This window comes from Haliotis rufescens, unplaced genomic scaffold (assembly GCF_023055435.1).
Source record: "Haliotis rufescens isolate VD_foot unplaced genomic scaffold, xgHalRufe1.0.p SCAF_1, whole genome shotgun sequence".
Taxonomy (NCBI): Eukaryota; Metazoa; Mollusca; class Gastropoda; order Lepetellida; family Haliotidae; genus Haliotis; species Haliotis rufescens.
This window is the reverse complement of record NW_025963779.1, coordinates 34633868-34652089: the sequence shown is the minus strand read 5'-3', so window position 1 is coordinate 34652089 and position 18222 is coordinate 34633868. Positions and strand designations below refer to the sequence as shown.

The following is an 18222-nucleotide window of genomic DNA, read 5'->3' as shown; positions in this document are numbered from 1 at the left end:
AATTATATTTTTAACAGAGAGATAGAAAATTGAATAGCAGTTGTCAAGCCAGTCATATTTTGTTCTAGTCACCCCAGGGAAGTGAGGGTGACAGTAGGGTCAGCAATGACAAGTAACATGTCTGTCAACCATATATAGGATGCCTAACAATGGGCATGAGGTGTGAATGTTTTTGTAGTATGTGTTGCTGAAGTAGTTGTTGTAGTTTTAGTTTTATTTAATCGTGCGAATATTTTTTCTCCTGAAATTAAAGCTGCAAGTGTGTGCAAGGTAGTTATGTTATTGTTGTAAATGTTATTCCAACTCTGTTTTTGTCATGACGTAAAAATGAATAGTCTCTTGTTGTATTGATTGTATGCTTTTACTGTGTTTGATTTTAAGGATGTACATTAAGTGGTCCTCATCATGGTGATAATGTGAAATATTTTGGGTCTCCATGAAAATATTGTTGAGCTAACACTGAGCCCTCACATCTGTCGATTTCTAACCCTCACTTTGATTTGGATTTAACACAAGTCAAAATATAGGAAGTACATTTGATACATTGTGCAAACATTGATGGGTGTTTGATGTTTAAGGTTGACTTTACATTGTCATGTCCAGGTATGTGTTGCTGGCATGCACCTGTAAACACAGGGAATATTAATCAGCTGGTTACAGCAGTGAGTAGGTTTGAAGAAACAGGTATGGTCTCAGGTGATACATGGGGTCACGCCTGATAAGGGGAGAAATACGGCTTACTTGACAGGTGGTGCTGTAGGGTCAGGGTGAAATACATTGATTAGGAGCTGTTGTTGCAGTGTTACACCATGATCAAACTGAAGTACTGTTCAAGGCGGCATTAAACCCTGGCCAATAATTACAGATTACTTGTTGTCTGGTCACATGTATTCTAGTGGAGATATTCTAGTCAGCAATGAGTTAGTGGTAGTATTTAACTATGGTATCTGTCCTATATGGAGATTCTAGCTTAAATTTTGACTGGTGGAATGGCTAATGGTATTGAATAAGCTGATTGTTTGATCCCAAGGTCACAGGGTTATAGAGTAAATTAAACCATGAAAACCAAGGAAAGATACCAGCTTGCAAAATATCTCCTGTATCACATGCTGACAAGCACATGCAGCATTTCAATCAGTTATAATGGACATATAGATTGCCAATAGAACATTCAAATGAAATATGCTGGTCCAGAGCTGTACAAATACCATTGAAGTAGGATTAATCTCAGTATAGATCCATGTACCTATCGTCGCTCATTCACATTGCTGAAGAGTTAGTGTGCATTTAATTGTACTGGTGTGTGAAATTGCTCCTCCGAGCCACAGCAATATTACACCTGTAATTACCGGGCAGGTGAACAGGTTGGATTAACACCACGATTCTAAGATTGTTGACTCATTCAGTACAAAGAAACTGCTGATCCAAATGATTGTGCTTCAGTCAGGCTATTTAAGGGAACAGTATTTAGATAATATTAAGGTTAAGAAGTTAATGCTTTTAACCGTGTACATGGCTTTCACTGTCTTGCTGATAACAGACTATTAACAGTCACTTCCAAATCACATTTATGCCTTACACCGGTATGCTACAAAGATCTTTTTTGTGTTTGAAAAGACTTGTTGAAGGTGTATTTCTAGGAAAGGAAAATGGAAGCACTACTGCGAGCATGGCAAGTGGACTATTACCGGTACACACACATATTTGAGATTGTACTAGATAGAAAATTATACCTTATGTTTATGTAGACATTTTTGTATGATCTTGTGTGTAATTATTCATGATTACTGTAATTATCTACAAGTTAAACATGTTAAACCTCATCTTTCTGGATTTCCAGAACATGTTAATTTACATGTTGAGACTACAGTAAACTATGTATATAACGAACACGCTTATAACGAACTGACAGATAAAACAAACTTATTTTTTTTGTCCTGACTATTTGCTGTAGTTATGCTGTATGTATGCTTATAACAAACTACGGTTATAACCATCTGAAACTAGTGGTCCCTTGGAGTTCGTTATAACCATAGTTTACTGTACTTCCATGCACCTATATTAACCCCTTACTCTTGCATGTATGGTGACATTATTAAGCTCTCAGTATGGCTTTACGCATGTGAAAGTGAACTGACAAGCTCATTTTACTTTCTCTATCTAGATGATCAGGACTGTAATAGGGTGATACTTGTATTTAAGAAGTCTCTCTTGACAAAATTACAATATGCATATTTGTGATTTTTTATGAATGTGTTTAACATAGAGGTAGGGCAGCTATTTGAGCTAGTCCAGAAGAGGATGTATCAGTACCTGGGGCTGTTTGTGGTGAAGTATCATGTAGGAGCAAGATACATGGCAGATCAATATATTGTTATGGCCTGACCTTTATACTTTGGTGGGCTTTTCTGTATGTAAGTCCTGAATGGGATCTAGGCCATGAGCACACCACACTGACTGATGTATGAAGAACTGTGTGTATTTACTATTTGATACAAAATTTACTGAATTCATAAGTGCTTAGTAGGATGGAGTCTCACAGCAAGAGAATTGTGGATAATATCAGTTCCATTGGTGTCTGATATGCTTGGTTACTTGTATCCCATATGGGTGAAGGTTGTAAAGTGATGATGAGTTGAGCTTGTGGGTATAGTGTGAACTCAAACTCTATTATTATGCACAGGATGTGTTCTCAACCTTTGACAGGGCTATTGAGTTGTTTCACACACAGTCACAGATACAAACATGAGCAATCAGGTTGCAGTATCATCACTGATGATTGAATGATAGGAATCTCTCTGTTAAAATGTGGGCCTAAATAAATTAATTACCCCTGGTATTTGATTTTCATACCTGATCACTTCACTAACAAACATCCCTCCTCATATCACGTTATTGCCCCCATGTACCTACACTCAAAGAAATTGCTATCCCTTGTATCTTAACTTGATAAATACTACATGTGTTAGTCCTAAGGAACCAAGGATATTTGTCGTATTAGATCCATTCAAACTTCTAGACCAACCTGTAAGTTATCTTCAGTGCCCAGTAGTAAGCCTGAAAATGTACATTACAATCCATATTTTCTTGTGCATATTGCAGATCATTTTGCAGTAAACACATCAGTGTAGAAAGGGTTTGCAACTGTGTAGTAACTGGTATTGAAACTACTGGGATGCTGGGTTACAATTGCTCGGATGGATCGGATGGTCAGGCTCGGTCAGACTTTGTTAATTGTATGTCGTCATACCATGATGGCGTGGATCATTGTTCACAATATCTTTCACTGGATTGTCCGGTCCAGACAGATTATTTGCTGGTGGCCGACATAAAGGTGAAACGAACGAAATATGGCCCCTCTCCACAAAGTATTTGTTTGTTTGTTGTTTAACGCAGCACTCTGCAATATTCCTGCTATATGACGGGCCGTCGGGTAGCCTAGTGGTTAAAGTGTTTTCTCGTCACGCCGAAGACCCGGGTTCGATTCCCGACATGGGTACAATGTGTGAAGCCCATTTCTGGTGTCCCCCGCCATAATATTGCTGGAATATTGCTCAAAGCGGCGTAAAACCGTACTCACTCACTCCTGCTATATGACAGCGGTCTGTAAATAATCAAGTCTGGACCCACAAAGTAGAAAGTGGTGAAAATGCTACAACTATAGTACGTCATGATTTTGATGTATGGGAGGTTTCTAAGCACTATGATAATTTGGTGGAACAGGTTCCTCCTTCATACATGTTTACTTTCATGGTGATGATTAACTCTCATCAAAGGATGAATAACGGAACCCTTCCTACTAACATCTAATGCCGATGTTTCCATTCATCTCAATCTTGACAAGACTACATGCATGCTGATACAGGAAAATAGTGCCAAAATACCTGCCAGCCAGATACCACCTGATGTAGTATAATTACCTGTCAGGTCAGATGTATAACACAGGTGAAGCCTCTCATTCTGATCCTCATATATGCGGGAAGTATATTCAAGAGAGAAGAAGGAAGTCAAATGTTGTCTCAGCAGTATAACTGAAGTGCTAGTTTAGAAAATGTGCTTGAAGCACTTGACAGTTGCCTACCTTCCACTAAGCATAAGTATTACTAGAGCCGGAGCTTCAGCAGTTGCCTACCTTCCACTAAGCATTAGTATTACAAGAACCGGAACTTCAGTGCTAAAGGCCACTAGTACTTTATGGTACCCTTGCTTACTCATCAAATGTAGCTCAGCAGGTAATACGCTTCACACGGTGATGGTAGTATAACTGAAGTGAACCTGCTAGTTTAGACAAATGTACATTGTATGTTGCAGTTTAGAAACCTCCCCCTGGTTCCTATCTCCTGTGTATTGGTATTTTCAGAGGGGCTCCAGTGCTAGAAGCCACCATTACTTTATTGCACACATGCTGTCATGCAACCTGACATCCAACCAACAGTTAATATCCTGCAGGAGTTGATGGTAGTATAACTGAAGTAAAAACAGCCAAACAACTGAGGTGGTATTGGTCACCAGTGTGTTCATCCCTGTGGTTATAACACTGCTGACATTAACATGGGAATCTGAAACAAAACATTAGATGGGGGATGACTGTTTGTGAAAGTGATGACTTTCCTTTTATTGCCGTGATACTGTGGAATTGTTGAGTGAAAGTGTGTGTGCAGTCTGTGTGCATCATCGGTCTGTTCCTATCCCATTCATGTTGAGGGAAGGCCATGTCCAACAGCAGTTGAGTGTTGAGTATGCTTAGACTAAAATCATGATCATGCAGATTACTAACTGATCAAATTAAGTGGGTACTCTCAGTCTTGTCATGTTGTAATCATCTACCCTCTTCACTCACTGGATTCTGTAGTTATCAGAATGGTCACTAAGTTCTAACCCTGCGATACAAGTGCTGCAGATTGGCAGGGGCCTGGGTAATTGACCCATGGAAAACAATATGAGACTCCATTACTGAACAATATGGGCCCATTATGCCTTTAACTCTTGAATAAGGGCTATCATTTTGGACAGCCAATGGTTAAATTTAAAGCTTTATAGTAGTACTGATATTATAGTTGGATATGGGATATTGGTGCCTAAACCCCAGGGAGAGTCTCATGTTAGAATATGTGCACTCTGTTATGAGGAGGTGGCTAAATGGATAGGGTGGCCAGGCTCTGTGCCTTGGTTGGTTGTGTATCATGCCAAGATGGCATGGATGTCCAGACTTTAATAAAAGGTGCCATGATGTAACTGAAATATTGCTGACTTGGGTTTTAAACAACATTCACTTACTCACTGTCACTGCATGGTATTGTAAACTGTGGACTTTTACAGAATGAGAATACCAATCACTCTTGACTGGCAGAAAAGAAACAATTCTGTTTATCTTCCCTTAACCTTGGTGATTAGTAAAAGTAATTTAGATATAGACAGAAGCGTGGTGCTCTAAAGGACTAGTGTTATCTTAAGTATGGAAAATTGGAAGAGGAATTTTGAGCTAAATGATGCTTAATCTGCTATGATGCCACTGTGTCTGCCCTACATGTGGTGTGTAGTGTGTAATACAGGCTGCACTGTGCAGGTGGCCTCTAGGAAGGAAGAGTGCCGAGAACAAGACCATATCAAAATAAACACAGATAAGGCACTGAATGGATAGCTCAGAAGAATCATCTTTTATAATCTAAATGATTGAGAATTGCATGGCATGTACTACATGTTTGCGTGTGGTAGGTTTGGGTACTTTTGATTTGACAATCAACTGAAGATTGTTTGATTCAAGGAGGTGTTTTGCCACTAATCTGATGTAAAAGGCAAAGAGGAGTGATGTTATTGGCCAAGGTTGAAGACACCCTTCACTACTACTTGCTGTACAAGTTATTTGTGAAGGATCAGTTATCCAGCATCACATAGGGCCAATGATGTAGATACATCGAGACATGCTAGAACTGAAGAAGAACAATCAATATTGTTTAAATAAGAGCCAACAAGGCTATGCGTATAAGTGTTAGAAATTAAAGGGGGTCCTGGGGACTCCTTGAGTTTTGCTCCGAATATTGTAATATGTAATTTAAATCTAAATCTAAATCTTTTAACATAAGGGCTATGACAAGGACCCCTTGACATTCATGGTTAATTTTAAACACTGCATATACATCATGTACATGTCAAGATGCTTTCATCCTGTTTCCCCCCTGTCCTATTCAGTGCACCATGAAGCAGTATCATACCAATAGGCATGTGTTTTCCCCAAATAGCTGGTAACCCTGACTTTGTTGCCCAACAGCGATGGATGTTCGAGACGAAGCCTCTTAAATATCCATGAGTTGTATAATCATCAATAAATAAACCATTAAAGCAATATGCGTGTCTTTCCAAAATAGCTTGTACCCTGATAGATTATCTGACTGAGATAGTTGTTTTAGATAAAATGAATAACCTCTTAAACATCTGAGAGTTGAGTGATTGTCAATGAATTAATCACAAGTAATGGCATCATGTGACATTTTGTAAGAGACACCCTTCTTGTCACAGCCTCAGCTTGGCTTCCTTTATTGTTTTTTTAGGACCACAATATATTTTATGAACACCTGCAGCACTGAATACATTCAATAACACAGTAGACAGTGCCTCAATCTGCCTTACCTGACACTCAAGGCAGTGGAATTAGTAAAAGTTTAGAGGGTGTCCTTAATTATTGTGAGTCTGGTACTGTCCTTTTACCCGAGACCAAAATTTAATACTTGTTCATATAAATTGTCACATTTACAGACATTTTGTTTTTAGAAATATCACACTGAGAATATGTATGACTAGTGCTTAACCCTTCCTGTCATTAATGAATTACTTACCCAAGAATAAGTTCCCCTCATTATGCTCATTCTACTGGCAAGGCTAAACCAGTTCACTATTGCAGCATAAGAAGTTCACATCAATCCATATACGTTCACGTAAAAATTACACACAGTAGAAAAGCTTTAGAATTCAACAAGTGCTGAGGTCCTTAAATCCTTTTCCCTTTAGATGCCAGTAACTTGACTGTAATTACTGTACAAGGATATGACACGTAACATTTTTCTGAACATGTTGCTGTTGCTGTTGTTAGTTTTTTCAAGATTGAGATGAATATGTAAATTCAGAGTTATAAGGGAAATACTTCTTTTGGACAAATGGATTTTTGCATATTCTGCTGATCAGTACAGTGGGTCTTAATACAGTTAGAACTTAACACTGTACAAATACCTGTGGGCTGGTAAAAAATTTCCATATTTCTCTATTGTTTTAACATTACAAGGGGTTTTTAAACCTTTGTTTTTGAGTATTAGTTCTAACCCTGGTGTGTAGAATTGTTTGTTTTAATACTGAAAACACCCACCTTAAAAACACTGCCATACACACTATCCTAGTGTCACATTTTTTGTTGACATGTATCCCCCAAAAGCTCATCAACAGTGATGAAGATGGGTGTCCATAGAGGTTTATTCATGGTCTCTTGTCAGTGGGCATATTTCAGTATGTGGAGAAATATATTTTGTGGGAAAAGTTATCATAAGAATAGACAGATAGAGGTATTTTTAATAGATAACTGTTCGTTGCGTTGGGTGTTCCCTTTTGATTAATTTCTCGATAATGTGGTCTGTGGTATTAGTTAATTCTATCAAAGAGAAGCGATAAATATAAATGAAGCAAAGTAAGGAAAATTTGTTACTTTGTCATCACACCTATATATATAAAGTTACAAATAGAGTTCTTGTTTGTCTAATATTGAGAAAAATGAAAACTACAATAAATTTGGCATTGTTGTGATGCTGGCTTGTGTGTGACACATTAGGCCATGTGTTACTAGCTCTACCATTAACACCATTCACTGTTATTTTGTTGACACCATTGTACAACACATCATTTTGTGAGGCCTATAGTGTCAAGTTGTACTTCTCAAGAGGTTATATTTAAGATGGTTATCATGGTTAAGTGTTTCTGAAACTGACCTACCTGAACACGATGTCTTCTCTTCGGTAACCCAGCCATAAGTTTTAACTGTCAATTTTCTATAACCTTTAAACGCTTTCCAGTTTGCCTGACTATAGTCATTGATTATTGGTATTTTGAAGTAGTTCACAATACTCCTCTGCGCATGTCAGCTTCAGAAGTAAAGGATTCTAGTGAAATGTTATTGAAAATCAACAAGGCTAGGGACACCTGTTACAACTGTGTAACACCTAAATACATTGATCAGGTGAGAAAGCTAGCTTCCAATATATTGTGTCCGTCAGTTGTAGGGAGTCATGCACATTTATGTTAGTGGATGCTACAGTCACGACTGCTCAGTAATTATCATGTTGACAGGAGAAAACGCATCAACCTGTGGTGGCAAATAGTGTCCATGATGGATTTCTTTCTTTGAAAATCAACTCCATGTGATGGTACTGGAACGTTTGTTGATTTCTATACCTTTCGAAACATTCATGACATGGAAAGGAAGCTTGAAGTCTCTGTTTTGTGATCCTGAAGTGGATTTCATGGATTAGTATACTTACAAATCATCTCGTGGCTGGCACTTTGCTGGATGTGACCTTGTTCGTGTGAAACATCCTTCTGTTGTTTGTAAGAGACTTGATCATCACAACCATGATGCTGCGAAACAACACTTCAAATTGTCATCACAAGGCGTAATACTGTTGGAATATTTTGTCCTGATATATTTGGAACCATCCTATAATTTAAGGCTATATTACAAATATAATGGGAAATTCTTCAGATCGAGAAAAAGATGAGGTGAGTTGCACAGACATACAAGACAGTAACAAGTTATCTGAAGAAAAGAAAGTGTTAAGTGATGACCTATCTGCAGACAGGACTGATGTCGATAATACGGAGTCTGTTGGCAAGGATGAGTTGGATAGTAAAGAATCTGTTGGCAAGACTATCTTAAACTTTATACAGTCTATTGGCAAATCTGAATCCAATGATAACCAGGCTGAAAGGAAGGCTGAGACAGACAGCTGTCAGAATGTAGGGAAGTCTGAAGCTGACAACAATCAGTCAGGAGGCAAGTCTGAATCAGACAATCAGTCAGGAGGCACGATTGAATATGAAGAGCATTCCAAAGGAGAGACTGATTCAGAAAACTTGCAGCATGTAGAAAATAGCAAGTTGGATGACAAGAACCAACCTGTTATTAAGCCTGCATTTGACAAGAAACACCCAGCAGCTAAGACTCTATCTGACAAGAAGCAACCGATTACTGACACTGCACCTTCCAATAAATATGTTGCCAAGACAACATCCGACAAGAAACAACATGTTGCCAAGACAACATCAGACAAGAAACAACATGTTGATAAGACTGCATCAGACAAGAAAAAAGCAGTTGGCAAGACTGTATCAGATGAGAAACATCCAATTGACAAAACAGCCTCAGATGAAAAACACCCTACTGGCAAAACTACCTCAAACAAGAAACATCCGGTTGATAAACCTGCCTCAGACAAGAAACAACCAGTTGATAAACCTGTCTCAGACAAGAAACAACCAGTTGATAAACCTGCCTCAGATAAGAAACATCCAGTTGACAAAACTGCCACAGACAAGAAACAACCAGTTGATAAACCTGCCTCAGACAAGAAACAACCAGTTGATAAACCTGTCTCAGACAAGAAACAACCAGTTGATAAACCTGCCTCAGATAAGAAACATCCAGTTGACAAAACTGCCACAGACAAGAAACAACCAGTTGATAAACCTGCCTCAGACAAGAAACAACCAGTTTATAAACCTGCCTCAGACAAGAAACATCCCATTGACAAGAGTGCCACAGACAAGAAACAGCCTGTTGACAGGTCTGAATCTGACAAGGATCTATCAGTAGGCAGGAACAAAAGGCAGCAAGACATAAAGCAATCCGAAGGTAAGACTGATGGTGACAAGAAGCTTCAGGTAGCCATAACACAGTCAGACCACAGTCAGACTGCTTCCAAGGGTCAATCAAACATCAAACAATCTGTTGGCAAGGACCAGTCAGAGAGCAAGCAGCCAGTTGGCATCACAAAGTTGAATAACAAGCAGTATGGAGGGAAAAGCCAGACACACAGAACCAAATCTATTGATAATTGTTCTGAAAGGTACTTTAATGCGAACAGTAGACCCAATACTAAACAGCAAATTGTGGGATACATGCATGGAAAAGACATTACAGTGGGTTCAGCTCATCCACAAAACACTGATTTAAACAGAGGACAGAGACATGGATTTAAAAATGCAAGGAAAACAATTTTGAAACATTTTGGAGAAGATTATTCAGAAGTTGGAGCAAGGAATTGTGATAGAACTGGAAATATATTTAAGGGAAACCACACTGTTCACCATCGGGTTAGGTTTCATAATTTGTATCAGGTAAAGGAAGAAGATGAGGACGAGGAAGATGAGAATATCAATGTAAATCCAAAGGCTGGGGATGTGATACATAAGTCTTCCATGGCTGGCGTTAGAACTGGCAAGTGGAAATGTTGTGACACAGCTAGTCAACTCACTACCATTGGATTAGAAGGCGGACTTCCCCTCCTGAGAAAAATGCGATTCATCACCTCTATGAATAGAATGTCTTGCCAGAAACGGATAAATGAAGATGAAGACACTGGGATCAGTGGATGGAAAGATGGTGAAACTGCTCATTCCGGTACCACGCATAGGAGAAACCTGTCTCTTGATACAGTGGCTCAGAAGAAACAGACTCCAAATGATATTGGCATCTGCTTTCTTGGTGACAGAAGACTAGCCACTGTTTGTAAAGAAGGCCCTGCCAGCAAGGAAGGAACTCCTTCAGTTATGGGAGGGTTGCAGTTTGTCACTTCCATGACAAAGATGGCTCATCAAAGACCTAATGCACAGAAAGGCGATATTGGATTGAGTAGGAGGAAAGGTAGTAAGACATTTGGCAACAAAGATACCACAGCTGAAAGTGGCTGTCCAGTTATGGGTGGGTTGCCCTTTGTCTCTTCTGTTCACAAAATGACACAACAGAAACAGTTAAGAGAGGACAATGACACTGTAGACAGAGAAGTAGCTGCTGCTCACACTCCCCCTACAGTTATAGAACCTGCCCATTTATTTGCAAGGGGAAACTTTGTCACATCCATGAATAGATTGACCCGTCAGAAACAGATCAGGGACGAAGACTGTGACCTTCATGGGGACACACGTGAAGGAACTTTCAGCAATGAGGCCGCCATGGTGGATAAAGGTGGTCATTCACTTATGGGAGACCTGAACCTTGTCACTACTCTAAATAAAACAACACAAGAAAAAAGGAAAAGAAGGGTACAATCTGTTCACAAAGAAGGTATCACAAATGATGACGCTGGTTCTTCATTGATGGGAGATTTGCATCTGGTCACTTCCATGTTTAAAATGGCCTGGCAGAAAGAGCCTGAGATTGAAGCCAATGACTTGGGTGAAACTATCCAGAAAGATGATACATCTGCTGGAGTAGGCAATCTTCACTTTTCAGAAGTGCTGAGCTCAACCTTGTGTTCTGATAACATAGCTCAACTTAAAACAAACACTAGCCCTGAGCGGAGCGAGGGTGGCATTCATAACACAGATGTCACAGCTGAAGATGATGACCAGCTTCCTACTAACGGACTGAATTTTGTCACCGCTATTAATGCAATGACCCAACACAAACAGAACAGTGACACGGATCAAAGAGATTGTGACACTGAACTTAGAGGATCAACTTTAGATAATGAAGATGGTCATCTTGATCTTGAAGGATTTCGTTTTGACTCTGATAGTGATAGTGTATCTAGCCAAGCCACTGAGACAAGTTTTCTGAACATTTCTGAAATGGGCGATGATGGTGATAGAGTGATGGATGGAGACATGGAGCTGAAGTTTGTGGTGAACGAAAGTGTGGTCACTCCACAAAGGTATCAGCGGGAGAGGATGAGCTGCTCATTTGATTCCTTGGACATTGACATGTTTTTAGCCAATGAAGCTTACGATGATAATGAGTCTATCTATGTAGACTCCCTGTGTGATCAGACAGATCCATGTACCAAACACGACTTTAATGAAGAGTTCAAAGACTCCCTGGACATGAGTGACTTCAGTTACAGTGACAATGATTCAAGGCGTGTGCAGGAAACTGTTACGGATGTTAATGTTTCAGAGGTAGGGTGAATGATTTTAACAGTTTTCTTTTTTTCACATATATGGGTATCACAGGAATTAACCATAATAAAACAGTTACTACTTTGTAACCAAAGCAATGCATAGTTAAACTGATAAATTAAATTATTTACTGACAACGGTTTAATTAAAACTTTTTTCTTTTTTCCATTTATTTATATCAACCGTTTCAATTCAAATAGAAGGAAGAAAGGGTGAAAATTTGAAATGGATATTTAAATACATGTGAAATAAAATACTTTCTACATTAATATGTTTAGCTAGATTTACAGGTCTTATACTAAAATTGTTCACGAGTATTGTTTTCGTCCTTGTCACTTGTCTAACATGTCTAAAGAACTTTTCTTTATTTCATGATTTTCTACATTTCAATAACCGACAATAATGTTTAGAGCACACACTTTAGGAAGTGCTTTAGATTATTATTTTTCAACTACCATTCCTTCTGTACAAAAGACTAAACCGGTATTTCATGCCTAAGCTCATCCACAAAAGGGATGAAAGCATTAGTCAGTTATGGTTGCTTCAGGATGCATCATTGCTCCTGGTGAGCAATATCTGACACACATATATATAGATATGTATATATAACAACCCATTTAACTCTTGTCTCACCCCACCACACCCTGTATGTGACTGGTGAGTGCTGTGTCAGAGACAGCTGTGTCAGAGACATGGGAGGAGGTAGTGTGTTCCTAGTTAAACACCCACACACAGCTTATTTGTGGAACAGGGTAGACTTACCAATACACGCCAAGAAATGAATACCGACAAGTCACTTGAAAATACTGTGAGACAAGAAAATTAGATGTCTATCCTCACCATTGGGTTGTTGATACTTTGATTTTGTTTTAACTCCAGATTAATTAGAAATTGCATGTCAGCTATATTTGGAACAAATGAACTAGAAAGCCTTTGGTTCACATTGTTGAAAGTAAGGATGGGGTACTAGTCATCTGGTCATAGTCCTAAAGTTAAAAGGGATATATTTAGGCATCCAAACCCTTGAGGACTACAAGGCCCCCTTCATTTCTAACACTGCTACATTTCCAAGCAAAATGTCAAGAGTGATGTCTGTTATGCAAGACCTATGATTGAAGTGTCCTTATCATTCTGATGTTTTCGTGCACACAGATCCCTATGTATTATGAAGGGTTCCAAGTGTTTGCCATTAACCCGTGCAGTGATGCTTTAAAACCATGATCGATACCGGGTGGTGTAAGGCCTTGTCTGGCCTGCAGCTACTGCACATGTTTATTGACTTCACAAGACTGTCAGTGTGACATACAGTCAACAGTCATATCCTTGATCCTGATGTGTCACAAGTTGACATCATTTACAACTTCTGTCTCAGACTGCCCTCCTTCAATTTACGATGTTGCCGATATGGTGGAATGATAAATGACACTTGTTGAATATACATGTATGTTACCTTGATGTATCAGTTTTGCTGATGGCATGCTAAAAGTTGTGAATATAAGCATGATTGACTTTAATGTCAGGGTGTAACCATGTGTATAATACACAGGTTTGACTTAGCTAGGCCTAAGAAATAAATCTGTTTTTGTGATAACAACACAAGGCGAAATGATACAGGGTGACTGTTGTATCTGTCAGGTTTTGATATGTCTTTCTGTCAATAATAATCATAGTTCGAAAGTAACTTGTTCAGAGACTAGTATAATTCAGGAAGGACTGCCTAAAAGTAGAATGACATATCTCCATATCCTTATAAAAAGTTGAATAGAATACTGATACTTTGAAAACTCATATTTGAATTTATGGAAATATTTAGCAAACTTGACACAAAAATAAATTCAAGTTGTTCTGGTTATTTACTCATAAGATAATCAAACACAACAATGTCATACGGGTTCGAATCTCATTCGATGTGTTTCAGTTGAGTTAAAGTTGATTATGTGTTTTCAGTAGATTCATCTTTTAAAAGAAACAAGTGGATGGAGACTGTTTCATACTTATAAACCCGTACATTTTTGTTTGCAGGCCAAGCTGAGAGCTTCACTGTCATGGATTTTACATAAGGCATATCGAGATTCCATACCGGCCGAGTTCAAGGATCCATTTTACGAAACAGATCAGGTATGACTTGCACATGATTTAGAATATTGTCACATTCTTTTGCTTTTCTACCTACTTGCGGGACACATGATCAAGCCATCTCAAGGACAGAGTTGCATGCCTCCCCTTTGCCAGGATCTTCTGGTCATGGATTTCAGATTCAACCTGCTAATGATCACTAGTCTGTCTGCATTCTATTCAGATTTGTCCGTCTATCCAAAGTGGTGAACACTCTCAACCCTCATCACTTTGGACTTTCTCCCACATTCCATGATAAAAGTTCTGAAGTACTGTTCAAAACAGTGTTGAACCTAATTTTGATCATACATTATCATTGTGTGATTGCAGTCCAACAAGTGGATAAGTGGTTTACAATTCTTATATATCATTGCCCTCTAGATATTCTGGTCAAGGCTTGGTGACATTACCTTAAAAAAAAGACTAGACGGTTTGTGAGAGATAGGTGCCAACCCTTTCACCTGATGCTAGTCATATCATTGTTGATGTAATTGAACTTTGGTCTCCATAGCCTGACTCTCTAGCTAATATTGTCAGTCTCCATGCTTCACCTACCCATATATAATTCAAACGGTCCTGCTTGAGCCTTCTTCAGTTCTTCTTTGTGCTTTAAATTGATTTCTTGAGTCAGACATTTGTGGAAAAGTTTGTTGGCAGGGTTTCTATAGTCATCTTTATACTGTATTTTGTGTTTTAATGTGGGTACCATGGTAGAGATTGATTCATATTTTTCACACATGCTTTGAGGAAAGGCAAATGTAATTGTGAGAGCAGCTGATCTAAGTAACTTAGAGTGAAGATTTGGAAATGATCCTATTATGAATCTCTTGTGAGTTCATCTCAACCTTACATGCCACTCTCATTGATTTTGGGTTGTTGTTTTTTTAACGCTGCAATCAGTAATATTCCAGCTGTTTGACAGCAGCCTTTAAATAATTGTGTCTAAACCAGACAGTCCAGTGGTCCATCATGTTTGCAACAATCCACACTGTCTGGGTACGATAACACGCAAATCAACCAGGGACCCAAGTCGAACCACCCAATCCATGTGGTGGCCCTGAATGTGAGCATGGCAAGTCCATAGGTTCCGTCGGGGTCCATAGGTTGCTGGGGACTTATTCTAACCCTTGTGGCCACTGTGGAAGAAGCTGACAGAATGCTGAGTACAGCAAGAATTATACTTCTATCTAATGTTAGACATTTATCTTGTTCATGTAATATCTTTATGTGGTATGTGTTTTCAGGGAGCATGGCAGATGAAACCTCACCTTGTTCGACTTCTGACATCCAGCGAGATTTACTGTCAAGCATGCACCAATATGTTTCCCAACAGATCATCGCAATGGCAGGGTGAGAAAAACTCTTTCACTATACCCCCAGATTCAATGTTGTCCTTGAACACTTGTGTGATGTTGTATTCAGTTATTATATCTGATTATGTTTTTACATATTTTTTTTAAAGTAAAGTGTGTCCTTGAGACTTGCTCCTCTTGAGTTTAAATCTAGGGATCACTTCAGTCTTCAACTTTTGGTGGTAGAAATTGACAAGGACCCCTTGACTTTCAGGCTTAATTTCAAACACTCTTCAGCATCAGCATCAACATCAGCACCATGCATACATGTGCTTGAGTGTTTGGTAAATGTCTCCTACCTCAATAAGCTGATAGGCCGCAATGTGACTGAAATATTATTATGTTCAAAGGGGGGTAAAATCCAACTGAACTTGATTACAGGTGATTGATTGGTTACTCTATACCTATCTTGTCTATGTATTCATGAATTGACTGAATGTTGACCAGGTCACTGGAGCATCATCCAGGTGTTGTCTCGGAAAGGCATCTATGTAACTGGCTCAGACGACTCCACAGTCACTGAAACTGTTCTCATCCAGACAGCCCCATTTAATATGGTAAGTAGTTGTTTACTTACACTCTTTGTAGGGGTTCCAAGGTTAGAGTGATCCTAAGTAAGCTTTGCTTGTTATTGTTACTAGAATGGAATAGGTGTTCAAGCTCCATGATTTAGTGGGACATTGCTATCACTATCTGTCACCCACTAGTTTGTCTGGCCAACACATATTCATGGTGCCAGGATGTAGCTGGATTATTGTTGACTGCGATGTATCACAACAAACAAACCATACAGTCACACATGTTCTTTGACAGTCATTCCCTTTCTAATTTTGTATCAGCAATACCATATGATAAAATTGAGTAAAATCGCTTATAAATAAAAGTGTGATAGTAAATATTACACTAACTTGAACTGCATAATTAGTTTCGCATCAGTGAAATACATGGAGGTTAAGTTATTTAAGAAGTTAATTTAGTTAAGGACACCTGTTTAATATACCTTTCATTGGTGTTAACACTTATGTTAACTGATGTTAAAACAAATTATCTCTTTGAAGTATTTAAAAATTAATTGACATTTTTGTCAAAATGTATCACTGGTTATAATTATGTTTCCATGACACTAAGATGAAGATGTTTGTTCAGGATGCCCATGTGTCGCTGATTACCTCACTCATGGTGGCCTACACATGTGAACAGGTCACAGTTGAAAGGGTCGTGCAGGCAGTAAGGTATGTAACTCAGTTTAAGTGGAGCTGTGTTAATTGTACAACTATCTGAATAGAACAGTGTTTCTGAACCATTTCCATTTTGTATTCTTGTCCAAATATGATTTTGGAAGTAAAGGGTACCTTTTAGTTGTATTGACAAGAGGCACTATAATGGTCGTAGATGAATAATAAGGCTTGTATTTCTTAAAAAGAATTTATCTTTAAATCAAAAGAATTCAAGCTGTATGGGTTGAGATAATGTAGATAATTCAGTAACTTTGCTTTTTCAAGACGACTTACGACATTCAATGCTTCAAGTGAGCTACCGTCAGGTGCTGAGGATACTGTGATGTTCTGGATCAACAAGGTGTGCTCTGTGGCCCAGAGCCGAGACCCCAAGTCTCAGCATGTGCTCCAAGGGGAGACCAGCCAGAAAGTAAGTTTAGGAGCCCACTGGATGTCTTGGTAGAACGGGACCCCTATTGTTTTGTGCCTTCAGAAAGGGCCACCTGGTAGTCATTGTTTGAAAATATCATCCATTGCAATTAGTGCTAGGTTCAACTTTGTTGTATCTGAAGGTGGCTATATCATAACTTGAAAAGTTCACATTTTGAAGCCTAGTGGTTTAGGTTTAAACAAATTACTGAATCTTAAATTTTGAAAAAATTATACCATATTCTTTGATAGAAATCAGCTCAATCTAGCCTGAAAGTCCATTACAATAGTCTCCCTCAACCTCAAACTCCTCAACCAAAAATTTAATGACTATTCAAACCTCATTTGAAGTAAGGAAGAGAATATATGGATGTCAACCTCTTTATTATGAGGAAAACGTTTCGGAGTGAAGGAGTAAGCATATACTCTGAAACGTTGTGTTCCTCATAATAAAGAAGTTGACATCCATATCTTCTCTTCTTTATGTGAATCACTTCTAAATGCCTTTCAAAGACCTCATTTGAAGTATTTTAATTAATTCACATGTACACAATTTCCTAGTTCATCAATACATTGTAACAAAAACAATCATTGAAAGCACACTGAGTTCAGAATTTAACCATTGCTAAACATACACATGAATTATTGTTCTTTGATGATTTGGTAAAATGTGTTCAATTAGCATGATTAGCAATGATCGGCTTTAACAATGATCACAAGATGATCGGGCATTGTGAGGTGCAACCATGATGTTTTCACAATCAGTAACTGCCTGGTGAGGATTAAGCCAATGGCAGATTCTTAGAAAAGACATGGATTAGGTAAACTGAAATCAAGCGGACACGGTCTGTTTTTTCATTAGATCTGGGGTGAATGTAACTCAACTGACACTGACATGGCCGATTGGAAAGGCGTCATGCATCATCAGGTGTTAGTGGATTTTGATCGGCGACTTT

The 18222-nt window shown here is 38.6% G+C and overlaps 1 protein-coding gene across 8 annotated transcripts in view; it reads left to right on the top strand.

The window, feature by feature from the left end:
* Nucleotides 1-18222, top strand: part of LOC124139473 (calmodulin-regulated spectrin-associated protein 1-like) — a 65554-nt gene that overhangs the window by 27667 nt on the left and 19665 nt on the right. For 4 of the 8 annotated variants that reach the window (XM_046506550.2, XM_046506549.2, XM_046506548.2 and 1 more), the window contains exons 1-6: nt 8291-12153; nt 14176-14271; nt 15513-15618; nt 16068-16177; nt 16767-16852; nt 17123-17267. In XM_046506550.2, coding sequence (XP_046362506.2) covers nt 8725-12153; nt 14176-14271; nt 15513-15618; nt 16068-16177; nt 16767-16852; nt 17123-17267 — 3972 coding nt within the window. In that variant the 5' untranslated portion in view covers nt 8291-8724. Of the gene's footprint in view, nt 1-8289; nt 12154-14175; nt 14272-15512; nt 15619-16067; nt 16178-16766; nt 16853-17122; nt 17268-18222 lie in introns of those variants that run through there. The other 4 variants (XM_046506553.2, XM_048395488.1, XM_046506552.2 and 1 more) reach the window with 2 other exon arrangements.